The 20,786-nt window shown below is 39.2% G+C and overlaps 1 protein-coding gene across 3 annotated transcripts in view; it reads left to right on the forward strand.

Moving 5' to 3' along the window:
* Nucleotides 1-382: 382 nt before the first annotated feature.
* The window catches only part of STK17B (serine/threonine kinase 17b), a 42,586-nt gene continuing 22,182 nt past the window's right edge, over nucleotides 383-20,786 (forward strand). Inside the window, exons 1-4 of one of the 3 annotated variants that reach the window (XM_010381607.2) lie at nucleotides 5,413-5,547; nucleotides 10,517-10,776; nucleotides 13,486-13,651; nucleotides 20,315-20,527. In XM_010381607.2, the coding sequence (XP_010379909.1) occupies nucleotides 13,530-13,651; nucleotides 20,315-20,527 (335 nt within the window). In that variant the 5' untranslated portion in view covers nucleotides 5,413-5,547; nucleotides 10,517-10,776; nucleotides 13,486-13,529. Of the gene's footprint in view, nucleotides 656-5,301; nucleotides 5,548-10,516; nucleotides 10,777-13,485; nucleotides 13,652-20,314; nucleotides 20,528-20,786 lie in introns of those variants that run through there. The other 2 variants (XM_030915954.1, XM_010381606.2) reach the window with 2 other exon arrangements.

The following is a 20,786-nucleotide window of genomic DNA, read 5'->3' on the forward strand; positions in this document are numbered from 1 at the left end:
CCCTACTAGCATCAACCATAAGATTTGAGGAAAATCAAAAGTATCTTATAAAGCCATTTGACAAATATTTACATAGGACCCACAATGTCTTGAGCATCTTACTAGTCACAGGGTGCAGTAGTGCACATGGGGAGCTGGCAAACCACTGGTAAATAATAATAGCTTATAGGAATGGAACCAAGGGTTTACTCTTGTTAGGCACTGTTCTTAGTATGCATTATCCCATTTCAATCTCATGGAGGTAGCTATTATTATTATCCCCATTTTACAGATGAGAAAACTGAGGATTGCCCAAAGTCACACAACAAGGAATGGGCAGAACTGGGACTTGAAGGCAGAGCTGTGTGATGTCACACACTTAACCACACATATATCTTCTCTTTCTCTCTCACAGCTTTTCACAAGGTAGAACTTTAGAGCCTGGTGTGTTTGTGGCTGGAGCATAGCAGCTCTTCTACAACTTTGCTGTAGTTTCTACTGAATATTTTGGTTTGCAAATATAAAGGATTCTCTGAAGCACAACCTTAAACAAAGTGTGGTAGACAGCTGGGAGAGGAAAACTGCAGACAGAAAAATGTGGCCGGATGCTCTGGGGGCGGGTGGCAGCGATGTTCGGCCAGGTGGCTCCAAAGAGAGGAAGCGGTGACGCATTGAGGTAAGAGGGCTGACAGATGAAACCACATGGACCCCAAGACAGAGTGGAAGGAGGGTGCCTTAAATATTGTAGGGTGTGCTTTTATCAGGTTATGAGAATGCAGTTGGGATACAGGTTTGCTTTCTCTTGCCTGTATCATCGGAGTGATGATTCAGATAAATTTAAAAATTACTTTATCCTGAAGTATGTCTGATATGAAGAGGCTTAAATAATATCTTAGGATTAAGAGTCAGGAGACCTAAATTATTGTTCGGATATGCACACTTAGTTTAGGTGTGTGATCTTTTGCAAGTCCCTCAACTTCTCTCATTGTAGGTTTCTTACCTTCTAAAACAAGGGAGTTGGGTTACTGAACTGCAAGAACTTTTCTAGCTCTAGACTGCTCTGATTGTCTCTAGCACTGGAAATTTAGACACAATTAGAAGGCACGTTTCTAGCCCTTTAGACCTACACTGCCTAACTTAGTAGCCACACGTGGCCATGGAACACTTGAGATGTGGCTAACATGATTAAATTTTCAATTTTATTTCATTGTCATTAAATTTAGAGTAAGAAACTGATATTCTATTTAGTTATTGAAAAACTTTGTTTATTTTTGAGACAGAGTCTCGCTTTGTCGCCCAAGCTGGAGTGCAGTGGCACACGATCTCGGCCGACTGCAACCTCTGCCTCCTGTGTTCAAGTGATTCTCCTGCCTCAGCCTACCAAGTTGCTGGGATCATAGGAAGCTGTCAACATGCCTGGCTAATTTTTGTATTTTTAGTAGAGATGGGGTTTCACCATGTTGGCCAGGCTGGTCTTGAACTCCTGACCTCAAATGATCCACCTGCCTTGGACCCCCAAAGTGCTAGGATTACAGACATGAGCCACTGCACCTGGTGTGAAAAACTTTACTATGTTCAAAACAACTTAGGAATGTGAATCTGCTTTTTGCAACAGTAAATTTTGTGAAATCTAAATACAGATTAAGTGTTTCCGATGAAAATTTGGCATGCGAATTGAGACATGCTGTAAGTATAAAATACACACCAAATTTAAGACAATATTAAAAAAGGACGTAAAATAATTTTTATTTTACTATAAATATTTTAAAATAAAGAAAGTCTCAATAATTATGTTGATTACATGTTGAAATGACAATGTTTTAGAAATATTGGGTTAAATAAAATGTTAAAATTAATTTTATCTGTTTACTTTTAAAAATATGACTACTAGAACATTCGCCAATGTGCATGGCATTTCTTCTGGGTAGCTTTTACAGGACAGGTTATACACTATAAACTGCAGTGAGTGGCTGGATTGGCATACTGGCCCTAGTTGAACATGAATGTTTTGGAGAGGAAAACTGTGTCACCCTTTAAGGAAGACACTTGTACCAGCCTGAGTTATTATTCTCATCAGACAAAACATGCCCCAATTACCTTTGCTAATAGTGTTTCAAGAGAGTCAGGGAATGTGAGGTCTCTTAGAGTCTCTCGTTCTCAGTGCTTTCAAAATTGCAATTTGTTGTAGGCACCATGGATAAATGCACTGTGACATCTCCATCTGAGTACACTCACCATTCCTACCTCCAGAGAGGGGATCTGTTTGGAGGAGCCTGTCTCCATTCAGTGAGCACCCCTGTTGGGTGGGGGGTTGAGCCACACCCCTTCAGAGGCTGTTGGCCTTGCCTGTGTCTGGCTACCTTTAGCCTGGCCACAGGTTTCTGGTGTATTCAGTTCTAGACAGGTAGTAGAGCTTGTTTTGCCTTTTCCACATAAATTCTTCAGAAGGAGGGTGTGTCAGGGGCTAGAGTTTTGAGTTTGAGGCCTTCGTCTCTGTGCAAAACCCTCCTTTTCTGTATCTATAGGGAGTAAATATGGAATCAGTGAGAGTCACTTTCCTGATCATTATGTAGTCAGTACGAGGTGACTGACTTGGTGTGACTGGGGAAGGTCCCTTCCCTGGACAGAATATGGTGAGTGTCTTGCCATTACCAGAGAGGATCACCTGCCCTGGCCACGTATGGTAAGCCACTTGCGGTGACTGGGAAGGATCACTCCTAGTCAGTGTGTGATTACTAACCTGGAGTGATCTGGGAGGACCACTGCATTTGTTTGCTCAGGCTGTCATAACAAATACCACAGAGCGGACGGCTTTAACAGACAGTTCTGGAGGCTAGAGGCCCTTGATCAAGATATCAGCAGGTCTTGTTTCTTCTGAGACCTCTCTGCTTGCTTTGCAAATGGCCACCTTCTTGTTATGTCCTCACAGGGTTGACCCTTAGTGTTGTATGTGTCCTAATTTATTCTTATCAGGACACTGGTCATCTTGGATCAGGGGCCACTCATCTCGTTTTACCTTAATTACTTCTTTAAAGGCCCTATCTCCACATACAGTCATACTCTGAGTTCCTGAGGGTTAGAATTTCAAGGTATGAACTGGAAAAGAACACAAATGAGCCCATAACAACCACCATCCATGGTCAGACTGTGTCATTCAGGGAAGGTCAACTTAATGAACTGTGTGGTCAGAGGCAATGACCACAGAATGACCATCAGCTCACCTGGAGATTTCCTACTCGAGGGAATGAGAGCAAGAACATAATCTTTGACATGGTTATGAATGAGTTTAGGTAAATGAGGTGGATGGAGGAATGTGTTGACTTCTGAATTTTCCTGCAAGGCCACAGATGTACTGTCTCCTCCTCAGCACCATGAATTCCTTGTTACTTGAACCACAGTGCCTGAGACCAAGTGCAGTTGAATGTCCTTGGGATAGTGTGATAAATCCTAGTTAACAAATCTGACATCAGGCACAAGGATTAACAACCTATTTAGGGTCATAAAAGAAACACAAACTATCAGCCCTGCACCAAAGAACATAATGCAGAGGTGATCAGGCTGGGAAGAGAAAGTAGGAATCAGCAGAGTTCTGATTCCTGAAGAGGGTAACCTTCTTAAAGTCAGAAACTGATTAACAGGTGTGGATGAGGAGGATGGTGATAAGCTGGAGCTAAGGCAGAAGCAGGAAAATGCAAGACATGACAATATCCCTAGGAGGCTGGCTGATTACAGCAGAGGTATTGTGACCAAGAGGACTGGCTTACAGTGGTGCCAGAGAGAGAAAAGTCTGTGTTTAGGTGTGAAGTGATGTGGGATTGGATTAGTGACGAGGAGGATGGGGTGAGTGTGAGAAGGTTGTCAAAAGCTGGCAAATGATGACATGTTGAAATTAAGGAGGTCCAAAGTTAAACACACAACCCCAAAACCCACCGTAATGATGTAATCCTGTGACCACCATGAGGTTACTAGTTTTGGTACTGGTGCTGAGACCTCCTGAATGCAACACCTATGTTCATGAAAGAAAAGATGGAAACAGTCTCATTGCTTACGGATTCTTAGACCCCAGAAAAGTTAATTCCAGTGTGTGCCATTTTGTTTATTTTCATCCTAACTTTAGGCTTCTCTAGTCAGCCCAATTGTTAGCAACGAGACATTAGATAGATGGAAGCAATATTCTTCATTTGACAAGGTTTAGGGGCAAGACATTATTAAACCGGGATGAGTTAACGTAAGTAACAACAAACAGACTTCATAAAAAGGGCTGTGATGTATTCTATACCTTTTTCTTGGGGAAAATGCAGTGGGAAAGGGAAACAGCTAGCTTCATAGGAATTTGCTTGGCTTGGTGGGATAGAACAAGAAAACCTGTCCTTTATATGTTAACTGAGCATTAAGTCTTTTGAAAGCAAGAGGACGACTCCACTCCCAGTATCTTTTCCCAAGGAAGGGCTTTCTGCAATTATCTTAAATGTCCTCTGAAAGCAATCCTAGATTACATAACTAATCCCATATATGTATGAGTATGTGTGTATCCTATACATATAAACTAGGATTATATATCTATGTAAAACATTTGTGTCTTGCACAGAACTTTGAAAATTTCCACTGTCTTCAAAGGGTAACAGATCTTGAGTACGTTGCTGAGGGCTTTCATCTTTTTCCTTGGCACCATATATGCAAAATCGGTTATTCAGCCTATTGGGACCCTCCCTACATTGCCTTCAGTCAATGCCTCAGAAGGAACACCATTCGCGACAGCAGACTTTAGCAGTGGGGTCCAGGTTCCATAAATCCCCAACTGATGTTGACGCTCCGAGGAACCTCTGCCAAGTTGAAGAAAACTGGGTTCTCCACTTAGATAGTAGGTTCAGGTCCTAAGGAAGATTCCCAGGAAGAGTCAGAAAATAGGTCTTTGGTAGGCACTGAAGTTTGGTAACTAGTTGCAGGCAGCTGGGACGAATTTTCCGGCTTCCTTCTCCCAGGTCTCCGGATATTCACACCTCTCGACTGACCTCTCTGAAGGTAGGAAGGAGTGCACCCAGCAGGAGCTCCAGCCCTCCGCCCCTCCGCCCCTCCCTCGCGGCAGCCCCGGTGCGCCCCACCTGCGCCGCCACGCCGCTGCGCCTCCCCGCCCCTCCTCGGGCCCGCCCGGCGCCGCACCCTCTCACCGCCGGGCCCCGCCCCGCACACGCGCCCCCGGCTGGTCCCCCGCCCCTCCCGTCACGTGACAGACCCACCCTCCGCACGCGCTCCGATTGGCTCTCCCGACCTAGGGGGAGGGATCTGGCGAACGCCGATGCTCCAGACGCGGCTGCAGTTTTCAAACCTCAACTGCAAGCTTCGGTAGTCCACTCCGCTGCCGTCGCCGGGAGTCACTTCACGGAAAGCCAGGTCACAACCGTCGGCCCTTGTCTGGAAAAGTAAAAGTGGGTCCTGCCACGTTCGGAGCTCTCTGGCGCCTCGCCCGGCTGGAGCTAGAGAACTCGTCCTGTGGCGGCCCCCGGCGTGGGGCGGGACAGCGGCCCCCTCGTGGGGGCAGTCCCGGGAGAACCTGCAGCGGCCGGAGCGGTCAGTGTCCTGCGGGATTGGCGGGTGGGCTCGGGGCTGCGACGGAACCAGCCCCCTCGGTGCAGAGACCTGGAACGTGAGGAAGGAGGACCCGAGGAGCGTTTAGGCGGTGCGGGGGGTCCAGGGTCCCTTCGGATCCCTGGCTTGGCTGAGAGGGGCTCAGACTCCGTCGCCCCTCAGGTGGCGGATTGCTGCTGGCGCCTCTCCGCTTTGCGGCTGGAGTCCCGGTTCCCTGTGGTTCGGCGCCGGGACCTACCGGCGGTCCTCCCACCACCCTCCTCAGCCCGGGCGCGTGTCTGTGTCTGTGCGTGTCCGTATGTCCCCGTGCGCCCTCCACCCGGCCGGCCCCGGGTCGCGCCAGGCAGAGCCGCCTTCGTGGCGGGCCCGCGCGGGTCCCTTCCACAGCACGGCCACGCGGTCACCCTTGCCTCTCCCGAGTCCCAGCTGCGGCGTGGGTACGGGGCGCGTTCCCATGGAACTCGTGGTCGCGTCCTGCTCCCAGCTGCCTTTAGTCTAGAGAAAGTTCGTGCTCGTCTTGTGGGACGTTTTCAGTTACTGCTTGGGAACAGTGTTTTAAAACCAGCAAGAGAGCAAGACGGGCTACAGCTGTTTCCGTGATTTTTTCAGCGATCTGATTTTTACTTTGATGCCTTGTAACCCACTTAGTGTGCACGACTCATCCTCAAACTATACGACTACTGGATGCCAACGATTTTTGACATTTACCCAGGCTCTTTGTTTTATTGTAGGGAAAAGCGTTTCATTTGAATTCCCTCCGAGGGAGTAGAGACAAAGTTGAAAGAGGCTTTATAGCAGCTGGTAGCTGGCATTAGTTTCTGTCTGGACTAGAGGCACTCTGACATCAGTTTGGAAATTGGAGTTAAGAAACAAAATACGTTTTTAAAACCATAATACTGATCAGATTTCACTAATATTTAAACACATGAGGACTGTGTATCACATTCACCGATTGTTTTGTCGACGTAATGTTTACATCTGTGGTGCTAATGATAAGCTGAACCTTGCCAGGGACGTTTGACGTGTGTGACGTGTGGCCACTTTACGTTTTCAAGTCTATGAGAATGTCTGCGCGGAGACGGCGTAGCCCTGTAGAAATGAGTGGCAGCGTTTTTGAACCCAGCAGCACAATTTTATTAAAGGAAAATATACTAAACCTACTTTCTCATTGATAACACTGTTTTTTAGTTTTATGGTGAACTGCTCAGAAGTAATTTTCAACAAGTGCTTATTTTATAAATATTAGACCGTATACCCGTAGGATTGTGTATTTAAAAAAAAAAAAAAAAAAAACTGGTCCATAGAAGCAGTGCAAAAGTTTTACACTCATCTCCCTCGGATCCTCCTCCTCGGAGCAGATGCTCAATTAAATTTTTTTCTAGTATCTTAATAATTGGAGGCATGAATAGATGTTTTATTTTTGAGATACATATTGTACAGTTTAGATCACTTTTTTCTAAAGTAGGGATCCAAAATTGAGGTGAAATATATTTGTTTACCTGGCAAGACTTTTTAAAAGTAGAATTTCTGTAGTTGGAGACCATCCTTTTTTGTGTGTGGATAGAATGGTTGCAGTTTATCTTGGGATCATTGATTAGTGAATTACAATTTGGTTAAGATAGAATCCGTTTTTAGGAAGTAGGAGGCTTGACTAATCGCTGTGTTAGCGTATGAGTAACAAATTTGAAGAAGATACAAGCATTTTATGGCGGACGTTTCTAGTCAGATAATTTTATTTTTAAGCTTGCACTGTTTTACTGCTGTTAAGTGAACATTTTAACATGTTTTAAAGCTCTTTGATAATTAAAAGGGAGAATTTCCTTATCAAAATATTTTTGTTTTAATTTTAGAGACACAAGAAATCAAGGAAATCAGTTAATGACACTTTCACTTAATCCTTAAATTGTCCTCAAATTGCATGCATAGTATATTGTAATTCACATTTTCTGTGTGTAAGATTGTCAGTTAAGAATAGTATTCTGGCCGGGCGCAGTGGCTCACGCCTGTAATCCCAGCACTTTGGGAGGCCGAGGCGCGCGGATCATGAGGTCAGGAGTTCGAGACCAGCCTGACCAATATGGTGAAACCCCCGTCTCTACTAAAAATACAAAAATTAGCTGGGCATTGTGGCGCGTGCCTGTAGTCCCAGCTACTCAGGAGGCTGAGGCAGAAGAGTTGCTTGACCCGGGAAGCGGAGGTTGCAGTGAGTGGAGATCGCGCCACTGTACTCCAGGCTGGGCGACAGCGCGAGACTCTGTCTCAAAAAAAAAAAAAAAAAAAAAAAAAATGGTATTCCTAGGCTTACTACTTTTCAAGGATACTGATTGATTCTTCTTTTTGTAAAGAAATCTTTTGCACTGTATGGGTATTTGTTTTGTCAGAAACATTAGCAATCATTTATCTACTACCTTTCCACTTAGGAAAACTTCAAATGTCAGTTGCTTTAGTTTTTCATCATATTGATGACAAAATTCAGTGATTTTATGTTTAAGTACTGTAGTTTGTATTCTATGCTGGACTGTTATCAAAGGCTATTTCTTTGAATATTTCAATTAAGAAATGTTCTTACAAAGTTACAAACACTTATTTTTATCTAACTATGTTGTAATGTTGCAATTTTCAAGGCATACTTAATTAAAAGTTTATTATTATCCTTTTTCCAGAACATTTAACCTCAGACTTCAGTGCCATTTAAAAGATGTATATTAGTTTCTTTTAATATTTATATGCATTATATTTTGGTTCATCCCTGACCCTTTGCAATTACTCCAAAAGAGTGTGTAGTGATACTCTAAGCATTGAAAATTTTTAACAGTGAGATGGTAATTTCCTCTTTAATTCTTAAAGGATCAGATTCCATTTTGCATTGTGATAGTTACTGAATAAATAGTACTTCAGCGGTGCTCTTAAGTAAACAATATTTTACAACAGAAACCTAATTTTCCATCTTGTGAATGACAAGCACCATGCATTTGTTGCCCACCCCCGCATCCCCCACTCTGTTTCCGTTTTTCAACGTCTTGTCCTGGTTCACAATTACAGGGTTTAATTCTTTTTCTGGAGGTGGGAAGACACAGCATTAGGCCTTAGGGTCTTGGCACAGAATCAGGCCTAGGAGTCATTGCCTGACTCTTCAGCCCTTGGATGGTATATACTAGAATAGTTGGATTAGAGTTAGTTTAGCTGACTTCCTATTGTGATTTTTAGAGGATTAAATTTATGAATTATATTTTCTGTTCAAAATATTTTTAAAAACAAAACCTGTTAGCAGAATACATATAAGGAATCTCTTCCTTGAAATTGGAAATCGTCATCATTTCCGTCTTGATACCAATGCTTCTAATCAGTGACTAATTAAAAACGAATACTTCTGCCACACCAGGTGAAAGTTCTTCCTTTACTTTTGATGGACGCTAAATCTCTTTTTCGGTTTCCTAGGGAAAGCTTGCTAGCAGTAAATACCTGAAATGCCTATGTAGACAGGAGTCGCTTCCCTTACAATCTTGGGGCTTACTTTGCTTCCTGTTGCCTTTCCAGTTTACTTCGTGAAGATCTAAACTTATCAGTGGTAAATCTTGATAGGACACTTACCTGAATTTCCTGATTTTTGGTGGCTCTTAAAAGAGTGATGTTCTTAACTGCAGTAGGTATTTGTATTAATAGCTTGTATTAAAAACAAGTAGCCACCTTGTCTGGAAACAGTGGAAAAAACAAAAGGTCTATTGGCATTACATTATAGTATATGACAAAATCATTTTATCTGTGTTTCCAGACTTTGTGGCTACCTGTTTAGAACTGACATTTTGTAAGTGCAATTTAAAATACTTTATTTGTCCAAATACTGAATTAAGCAGAGACTAGCTGCATTCAGAGCTCCAGTACTGTAAATTCAAGATGGATCTCAAGTTCTCCTAACCCCTCAAAGACATGAGATGTACCTACAATTTCTTTTTGCTCTATCTGATAATTCTGACAATTCAGTTTATCAAACATTTTTTAAATTCCTACCAGGTGGCAGATACCATGCTGGTGGCTTAGGCACAAAAGTAAAAGGATGCTGCCCTTTAAACACTAAACAGAACTGTAATCTAACATGTTACATTTTGAGGTAAGGAAGTATGCCAAGGGTCCTCTTATTTGAAGCATAAAGGAGAAGCATTTAAATCAACCTGTGGTTTTTAGGCAAAGCTTCCTGGGGGAGAGGCCATTCTGTGTTGAGTTATGAAGGATGTGTAAGAAGAGTTAGCCATTTAAGGAAAGTAGAAAGGCTTTTTCAGGCAAAGAAGTGTAACAAAGATGTGGTGACAAAATATGAAATATGAGTGCCTCAGGAAATGTAGCTAGTGTATACTTGGCCTCAGAGGCCTTTATGTGTCATGCTGTAAGTACTTGAAAGCTGCTTCTGCTGGGGAGCTAATGAAGGAATCAAAACAGACAATTTGATTTTCTAAATGTCTTTATTATTATATATTCTATTTTTTAAAAACTTACTTGATAATTTTGAAAATAAGTATATGATAAATACTTTTTAAAATAGAGCTAGAGGTTTGTAGACATAGTCTTGCTTTTGTTCACATCACACTTGCTTTCTGCATTCAAGTAAGTGAAGGCCCAGGTCAAACCTAATATTTCCTTCTTTTCCTTCCTTCACTGATCTACTTCTAAATTCTTATGGCAATTATTATGATGAGAACTAATGGAAAAAAATCTTTAAAAATAAGTGAGATACCATTATTTTTAGTAGTACTATGTGATTAAAAGCTTACTTGTGTCTTACCTTCTATTACACTTTTTATAGGATCTAATTGTGCCTATAAACGTGTATACACATGCATATAAATTTACTTACCAGATCCCTTAAGATTTTTTTTAACCGGTATAACCTGATAAAATGTTATGAAATGGATTTCAAATGGAGTGAGACGTATTGGTAATTTAGAATCGGTTATAGGTATATGAAGTGTGGTAGAAGACAAGAAAAGGCCTGAGAATGGTCGGAGTTAAAGAGAATTTGGTGGGAAATTTAGGAAGATACAAGAAGGAGCAACAGAGAACTGACTGATAACCTGCATGTACCTTATGTGAAGGGCAACCAGATATTTGTGGAGGGCTTGGTGGACAAAGGTGACGTTCATGCTCCACTATATGCAAAATTGGCTAAAGGAGAAGAAATGGAAAAATATCTTGGCTCTGACAGTTGGTTCCAATGCAGTAAGTAAAAGGAAAATTAATTTAAGAAATGCTTAATGGATGCCTAAAGCAGCTTGTGATGTAGGTATATTTCCAATAAATATATGAACTTATGAGGAAATTGGTACCCATATTGATATTTCAGAACCATGGAAAAAAATCAGTGAAACTGAGCACTATCAGAACTAAGAAGATACACAAATAGTTAAAATAGAAAACAAAAATGCTTTTAAGAATTAAGTTTAGACTAAGTTGGGATGAGAATTTTGTACATGGAAATGGTACAGCTGTTCAACAATGGCAGGGAACTGCAGGGAGAGTATTTTTGGGTAGAATGTTAATTTTGTTTTGTGGAACAATAACGATATGTCCTGGTGACTTGCATTGTACCTGTGTCAGTGGACATGAGTTCAGCATATTTTAAGTTTTAATCCTTGCAGCACTGGAAGATCGATTCTTTTATCATCCATACTTTAGAGGCAGCACAGTCGAAGCTTTCTTCACTAATAAACAGGGAAATGCGAAGTAAATCGCAACAAAATTCCATTTCACCTTCATCACGCTAGGATAGCCAAAATTAAAAGTCTGAATTGGGCAAGTATTGTCAAAGTAGTGATAAACTGTCCCATCCAATGCTAGTGGGAGTGTAAACTGGGGGTGGAAAGAAGGGGCTGTGTTTAATATGTTTTATTCTGAATTTAAATGAAATATGACCAAGTAATAAGATTGGAAAGTAAATGTTTGTATATGGTGTTCCTTGTCTTATATTTGAAATATTACATGTATTGTTTTCTTTTTAAATAACTGTGTTGCCACAGATCAGGTGACTTAACAGAAGTATATTTTCTCAACAATTCTGGAGGCTAGAAATCTGGGATCAGGGTGTGTGCGGGGTTGGTTTCTTCTGAGGCCTGCACTCTTGTCTTGTAGATGGCAGTCTTCTCCTAGTGTGTTCACATAGTCTTTCCTCTGTGTGTGTCTGTGTCCTAACTGGCCCACTTTAATGACCTCATTTTAACTTAGTCACCTTTTTAAAGGCCCCATCTCCAAAGATAGTAACATTATGAGATACAGGGGTTAGGGTTTTTCAACTTAGGAATTTGGGGGAGGACACAATTCAGCCCATAACAATAGCAAAGTTAAATAATTTAATTAAGGTCTCATAGCTGGTATGATGGATGAATGGAATTCAGACCCAGGTGTCTTTCAGTCTAAAGGTTATTCTCAGAATGCTACACTATGACCCTCCTAGAGATGTACCCCAAAACTGGTTAGAGCTTTGTTTCCCCAAAGACTAAGAGATGTAGAGACAACAATTTTACTATCTAGTTGTGTGAAAGCTATAATTTTAATTTAATTTAATTTAATTTTTTGAGACAAGGTCTCCATCTGTCACCCAGGCTGAACTGCAGTGACACATTCATAATTTGAGAATAACACCAAAAAGAGAAAATGTAGAAACTGAAAACACTGAACTCTAATGACACTGCATTTTGGCTAAGTAGAATGTAGTTGGCGTTTGAATTTAGGAAGATGAAGAACAGTACATGTAAGTAGAAAATAGGAAAAAAAGATGGCAGAGAAGGCACAAATGCTTAGCAGGAGGGTGCTAAAAGAATAATACTTGATATTTTATTAAGTAGGCATAGCAGTAAGTCATAAGTGTCTTGAAATATAGTATCTGTTATTGTTTTATGAATGCAATTAACATAATAGTTTTGATAACACTGAACGCATGTAAACATCAAAAATTTCCAGATATATATACGAGCTTCAGATACAGAACTTCGGAATAAAGCTTTATGTATAGATTAGTCACTCCTCCAACAAAATTATTGAGCACTTCATACATAGCAGGCTCTGTGCTAGGTGCTGTCAAAGGAGGGACTCGTAAGACCTTTGAGAGTTTCTGAGTTGAGTACTGAAACATAGCCAATCCATGGAAAAAGTTCTGTTTCTTGTAGTCCTTCACATCAGTAATATAACTCACAGTATGTGCATTTACCACCAAATTTCTTTAGCCATGTGAAAATAAGTTTAAAATGAATAATTATTACCTTGTTGTATTAAATTACCTATTATGTGAAGCCTATAACTTTATTTATCTATCTATCTATTTATTTATTTGTTTATTGAGATAAGGTCTCGCTCTGTTGACCAAACTGAACTGCAATAGCACATTCATAGCTCACTGCAGCCTCAAACTTCTGGGCTCAAGTGATGCTTCTGCCTCAGCCTCCCAAGCAGCTGGGACTACAGGTGCGAGCCACTACACCCAGTTAATGTTTAAATATTTTCATAGAGATGGGGTCTCGCTGTGTTGCCAGGACTGGTCTTGAACTTCTGGCCTCAAGTGATCCTCCTGCCTCAGCCTCCCAAAGTGCTGGGATTACAGGCGTGCACCACCGTGTCCAGCTGAAACCTCTATAACTTTAAAGAATGGAGTTTTATGATGAAACTAACTGATTGTTTGTGTTAAAATTTTCTCATAACTCTTTTTTTTTAATTGAGAGAACTTTCACAGTAGTTTTATTCTGAAATGAAGTCAGTAACTTCGTTCAAGTGCCACAGTGTTACTGGTTTATGTGTGTGCTTTTTGTTTTTTCCTCCTGGGTAGAATGTGCTCTTTAAATCTTTTTTTTTTTTAGTTGTATTTTATAGCTATATTTGGAGCTATGCACATCCTGCCCGAGATAACATCTTTTCTCTGTCTTCTCTTTTTTTGCATAGGTAAAAATAAGTGACTAAAGAAGCAGACCTAGGAATCACCTAACATGTCGAGGAGGAGATTTGATTGCCGAAGTATTTCAGGCCTGCTAACTACAACTCCTCAAACTCCAATGAAAATGGAAAACTTTAATAATTTCTATATGCTTACATCTAAAGAGCTAGGGAGGTAAGAAAACCATATGATGTGTATGCCATCTAAATTCAGATTTTGGATTTGTGTTTTTATAATTCTATAAAACTCACTCTGGGATCGTTATTTAACAGTGATTAGGAAGGAAAGCTGTCATCTCTGTTGCTGTTACCTAGGGTCTAGTCTTAACTGACTTGAAAACCAAATCTGTGGAGGGTTTAGTGAACTTACATCATACAACCTACCTAGCCTCAGAGCCTCTCATAGGAGGTCTCTGTCCTTATGTGAGGCTGTGCATGGGAAGAGGCAGCTCAGCATAGTGGACTGCTGAGTTCAAGTCTGGACTCCCCCATTTACTAGGTGTGTGACTTCAACTAAATAACTGTACCTCTTTTTTAAATTTTTATTTGTGGCGGGATCTCACTCTGTTGCTCAAGCTGGGGTGCAGTGACATGTTCTTGGCTCACTGCAACCTCCTGTCTCCTGGGCTCAAGGGATTTCCCACCTCAGCCTGCTAAGTAGCTGGGACTACAGGCACACACCACCACACTGGGCTGTTTTTTTGTAGAGACAAGGTTTTGCCATGTTGCCCAGACTGGTCTTCAGCTCCTGGGTTCAAGCAGTCCTCTGGTCGTGGCCTCCCAAAGTGCTGAGATAACAGGTGTGAGCCCCTGCGCCCTGCCTACTGTACCTCTTAGTGCTGTCGTTTCCTCATCTGAAAAGTAGGGGTGAAGGTAATTGTGTCTATCTTATATGGTTGTTATGAGAATTAAGTTAGTTAATATTTGTAAAGTGCCTAGTACAATGCTCTGTAAGTTTTTGTTAAATGAAATATTTTTTTAAATTCCTAGGATACTGTGTTTGGCTTTAAAAAAAAAAAAGAATAGGAAGATTCTCCCCCATATCCTAAGTTGAACAGAACGAATGAATTCACATTTCGTAGTCTGATTCTATGTCACAACAAATGAGTGTTTTATAAGTAAAAGCCTTTACAAATTATTTTCCCTTAACCAGTGTATAAACTCTGTATGGCCAAGAGTGACATGATATTATGAAACCATTCTGTACTACCATTTTAATATATGTAAAGTTATAAAAGATATACCAAGTTATTTAAGTTATACATTCAGCATCTTTTGAGCTTTAAATTAAAGGTGCTTCATGAAGGGTTGGAAGATGGTGGTCATTATGTATCTTCAGTTTGATTTTAGTTCTGGAAGTAAATGTTTTGTCGTATGTTAAATGGTTTACTAAGTCCATGTTTTTGTTGATAAATGTGCAGCAAAACAGTGTGATTGATTTTTATCTTTGAAAATCTCAATGTGAAAAGAAAAGTTGACTGAATCATGAAAAGTAATTTCATTCTTGGTGGCCTTTTACCTTAAGGGCAGAGGCAAGTCCTGGCTTTTTCACGTTGCAGATGTTGGATGCAGCCTTTCTTTTGCAAAATAAGAATTATAATATCTGGCCAGGCGTGGTGACTCACGCCTGTAATCCCAGCACTTTGGAAGGCTGAGGCGGGTGGATCATGAGGTCAGGAGTTCGAGACCAGCCTGGCCAACATAGTGAAACCCTGTCTCTACTAAAAATACAAAATTAGCCAGGCATGGTTGTTTGTGCTTATAGTCCCAGCTACTTGGGAGGCTGAGGCAGGAGAATCACTTGGACCCGGCAGGCAAAGGTTGCAGTGAGCCAGTATCACACTACTGCACTACAGCTTGGGCAACACTGTAAGACTTTGTCTCAAAAAAAAAAAAAAAGAAGTATAATATCTAACTCATTGACCAAGAATTAAATATAAAAGCACATGTCATAATACCTGGCATACTAATTTAATGTGCAAAATATTTGGGTGTTTAATGGTGTATTACAAGATACAGTTTTTAGAACCTTTTAAAATGTTTTTAAGAAATTGTTCTAAATCTTAATTACTTCACTTTGCATTATAATAGGAAGAAGAAAGGGTTTTTTTTCTTTTTTTTCTCTTTTTTAAGTTTCCTGTATCTTGCATAGAACCATAGAATCTCTGCATTGGAAAGACTTCAGTGGTCCGTGGTCTTACTAATACAATGTTTGTATGCAGTGCAGCAATCTTTCCTATAATTTCCCCAGCAAACTGTTATCCAGCCTCAGTTTGAATGCTTCAGCGACAGGGAAGTGAATATTATGCAAGATCTTGAACGGTACACACAACAAAAGGCAATTTCTTTTCTATTTTTCTGAGTTACTATTTGATGAGTAAATTTACTTACATTTTTTAAATTAACTTTTCAAAATTGAGGATATTATAGGAGCTAAAAAGTCTATAAAATATTTTTGCTTTGAGGGCTTTGGACAATTTAAACTGTGAGGACAATACTAATAATTCTAAATTGCTTTATAAATGAAGTGCCATCATAAATAAAGTTGAATTAGGCATAGTTTTTAGAATTTTAGATCAAAAACTCATGATAGAATTTGATTAAAATAAATTTAGATTGATTGCTAAATTCCCATTTTAAAATATCTTTATGAAAGAGACCAAGTAACATCTTTCTTTTGAATTGATATAGGCTAATGAACCACATGGTAAATATTGATATGTTTAATTATTGGATCTTGATAAATTAGAAATCATGACTTTTCATCTGCCAAGAATGTACTGAAAGTTCTTTCAATATTGTTACCAATTTTAATATCCTATACTTTTGTGAAATGGAAATTAGAATCATAATCATTTCTTCTGAGGTTTGCACATTTTGAAAGTTACCTTTCTAAATCAACTTTTTTATTTCAGAGTGCTAGTGTTTAATAATTCATTTTCCTTTAGCAAACTAAAGGAAATTATGTAAAAGTTAACAGTTCATTTTTTACTATTCTCAAAAAACTTGCATTGTTCCTGTTTTTTAACATGTTGGGTAAGTTTTTTCTACCCCTCCCCCAACTGAGGCAAAGGTTTCATAGGACTTCTTGTGGTTAGAAGGGTGAGGCAGATTCAGAAATAAACGTCAGCTTCCTTTGTGGCTTACCCTCCTGCCTCCTTTCACATTTTATTGTGTATTCTAGAATGCAGAAGGGGAATGCAGAAGGGTAACTACTAGACCTTTTCACTGCTGGGAAATCTAGTTAGCCTTGCCTTTTTAGGGTATGACTTAAGGATTATTTTTAAATGCTTTAACTTTTCTTAAATGTTTCAATTACATTTGGTATAGAAACATTTTAAAGATCATTTTTTATACTTTCAAACTATAATTAGCATTTTAGAACAGAAAACAAATATTTGGTTTTTTTCCTAAGTCATCTGATAATTATGGTAAAAATATCTACCTTCATAGTATATAAATGAATATATATACACACACACACACATATATATATAATTTTATTGGAATCTCAAACTTTTAAGAAATACAAACACTTTAAGTACAGGATACAGAATAGCATAGTGTATGGTATTATAGTGGATACATATTTCTGGCATTCATTCAACAGATATTTCACTTCCTATTATATGTTAATGAACTGTAGATTTTATAATTACTGTAATAATTAGGACAGACGTGGTCCCTGCCCTCATGGAGCTTTTACTTAGTGGTGAACGTTGACAAATAAATAAATCATTATCCACATCATGTGGTCACCTTTGCCCTGGATTAATGAGTGCTGTACTTGTTTAAGAAAGCCTCTTGGGCCGGGTGCAGTGGCTCATGCCTGTAAAATTTCAACACTTTGGGAGGCTGAGGCAGAGAATTGCTTGAGCCCAGGAGTTTGAAACCCGCCTGGGCACCCTAGGGAGAGATACTGTCTGTACAAATTATGTAAAAAAGTAGCCAGGAGTGGTAGTGCGTGCCTGTGGTCCCAGCTACACAGGAGGCTGAAGTAAGAGGATCTTCTGAGCCTGGGAGGTTGAGGCTGCAGTGAGCTGAGATCCTAACACTGCACTCCAGAGTGGGTGATAGAGTTGAGACCCTATCTCAAAAACAAACAAACAAACAACAAAAAAAACCCTCTTGGTAATACCTGGAACAATTAGATAAGAAGGGTTATTTAATTTTGTTCTTTGTTTCTGGGAGAATTCTGGCTTGTAGATATAATAAATAATAAAATTATTGCAGAACTGAATTGTCACAAGTGCTACTATAAACTGTTTTTTCAGATGTCCAGTTTTCTTGGCTAACTGGTTTCTGTTTCCTAAATTTTACAAGTGAATTTTTTTATAAAACTCAAAATTTCCTTCCTGTTTTAGACAAGTTTTTGCTTCGAAATCTAAGTAAGAATTGATAGAAGCAAGTGAGTTACATTTCTTTTAACAATTTTTCTTTTTTTTTTTTTTTTTTCTTTGAGACAGAGTCTTACTCTGTCCCCCAGGCTGGAGTGCAGTGATGCGATCTCAGCTCACTGCAACCTCCATCTCCCAGATTCAAGCGATTCTGCTGCCTCAGGTTCCTGAGTAGCTGGGATTACAGGCACATGCCACCAGGCCCGGCTAATTTTTTGTATTTTTAGTAGAGATGGGGTTTCACCATGTTAGTCAGGATGGTCTTGATCTCCTGATCTCGAAATCTGCCCGCCTCAGCCTCCCACAGTGCTGGGATTACAGGCGTGAGCCACCGCGCTCGGCCCAACAAAATTATTTTAAAAGGGAGGAATTGTTTTATAGTGATTAGAACAGAAAATTAGGAATTCACATTTCACAGTTTATTCTTGGGGCTCCGATTCCATTTATGACCTTTCATGAGGTGTTTAATCTTATTCTGACTGAGTTTATCCAGGATAAAATGTATGAAACATCAATGGATTGAATATAAAGTGAAGGGACTAATTTTTGTGTATGTGTGCTCATTGAAACCCATCAATTTGTATTCCTTCTGCATACCATGAGAAAATATTTTATAGTTAAACATTCTCAAATCTTAAAACTGCTTTCAAAGAATCAGGTTTTTATATGCAGATTTATTTCATTGATATATTAATATATTTTGATAAATGTAGAAGAGTGAAATTATAGTTTGATTTCCGGTACTTTTCATTAGCACCAATTTTGAGGAAATTTGGGTAAGAAAAAGTAGGAATCTTTGTTATCTTGACCTTTGCAAATAGCTAGTAAAATACAGTCAAGCAATTTAGTCCCACAGTTTCCACCCAGTACCCCCTAAACACCAAGTTTTGTTTTCTATGCTAAGAGTCAGATAGACTGTGTTAGAAATATATTGAAGGGAATTGGGGCAAGAGGAGTTCTGGAGCAAACATTACTTCCTGAAGATCTTTTATTTATACCTGATTTGTTAGTATCAGAAACCAGAGAGTAATTCAAAATTTAAGGTAGAGGTTCTTAATTTCAGATCCCCTATACTCAGCCTTACAAGGTTTATGGATGGGCTTTAGGATCTGAAAACCCTCTGGAATTATATGTAAAACTTCCTATTTAAGGGCTTGTGTACATTTTTCTGGGTAGACAGTCAATAGAATAGCTTTTATTAGTTTCCCTTGACTCAGAATAGCTTTAGGCCTTTGTGAAAATAAATTTTGGGCAACTGTAGGCTTACAGTACACACATATGCCGATAGAAATGAATTTTCGGTGTCTTTAAATTTTGGCAGAGGTTACTAAGCACTGCCATTGGAGAGAGCTAAAAGCATACTTCTTTCTAAAATGATAAACACGACCTTAATGGGTATGTTTGCACTAGCTGTTGATAACCATTATTTTCTTAGTTTATCATTGAAGTACCTTTGAATATTTTCTGAGGGACACATATACCTTAGTTATCTGTTACAGGCTTCAAAGACTACTGAGCATTACTAAGATATATTTCTAAAACAATTGACAATTGTGATAGAAAGTTTCGAAGGTGGTAAAAATTCATTGTGTTAAAAGGAAAAATTACTAATAAAGTTAAATAAGTCAAATATCCATTTTTTGCATTCACTTTAATTTCTTATAATTGAAGGTAAGCTATTCTAATTACAGAGTTAATGTGATACCCTATGAAGGGTACAGTTTTTGGAAATAGACCTGAGTTTAAATCTTTACCTTGACTAAATTACATATCTTCTCTGAGGTGTGAAGAACAGGAGAGCATTTATTATATAGGATTGTTGTGATACTTAAACACAGTAATTTATACCAAGAGCAGAGCATGGCATTGAGTTGGTATGCAAATGAGATTATTTGCCTGCAATGATAATGTATCTTTTTTTTCTTTTTTTGAGACAGTCTCACTCTGTCACCCAGGCTAGAGTACAGTGGCGTGATCTTGGCTCACTGCAACTTCTGCCTCCCGGGTTCAATAGATTCTCCTGCCTCAACCTCCTGCATAGCTGGGATTACAGGCATGCGCCACAACGGCTGGCTAATTTTTGTATTTTTAGTAGAGACAGGGTTTTGCCATGTTGGCCAGGCTGGTCTTGAACTCCTGACCTCAAGTGATCTGCCTGCCTCGGCCTCCCAAGATAATGTATCATTTTAATAGTGAAGAATAAATATAGTTCTGTCTTATCCTGTTGTTATAGTTTGCCATTTACCTTTGTAAATGATAGCACTATACATTTTATAAAAGTACATATGATATTTGATTCAATTTAGAGAACAAAGATAAGTTCCTAATTGCACAGATATTTCAAAGAATTGACTTTAAGTTGGAGGTAGAACAGAATCTGTAATATATTAACTTTGTTCTCTGCAGAAAAATTAAAATTGATTGTTCTCATCTTCCCCCAGAGGAAAATTTGCTGTGGTTAGACAATGTATATCAAAATCTACTGGCCAAGAATATGCTGCAAAATTTCTAAAAAAGAGAAGAAGAGGACAGGATTGTCGAGCAGAGATTTTACACGAGATTGCTGTGCTTGAATTGGCAAAGTCTTGTCCCCGAGTTATTAATCTTCATGAGGTCTATGAAAATACAAGTGAAATCATTTTGATATTGGAATAGTAAGTATATACTAAATGGTACCTATTTTAATTGGTATGATAAGATGATTAAAATATCAAGAATAGGAATGATAAAAATGTGACAAGAACTTGTAAAGATTCCTGTTAATAAAATGAAAAAGGGACCTAATTTATATTCAGATATTTTCATAAGACTAAATGTACAGCCTCAGGCAAATACACAAAAACTAACAGCACAGAATAAACAAATGACAAACACAACATTTGAGGACTGTGGAGAAGGGAATATACATTATTT

Source organism: Rhinopithecus roxellana, chromosome 14 (genome assembly GCF_007565055.1).
Source record: "Rhinopithecus roxellana isolate Shanxi Qingling chromosome 14, ASM756505v1, whole genome shotgun sequence".
Classification (NCBI taxonomy): Eukaryota; Metazoa; Chordata; class Mammalia; order Primates; family Cercopithecidae; genus Rhinopithecus; species Rhinopithecus roxellana.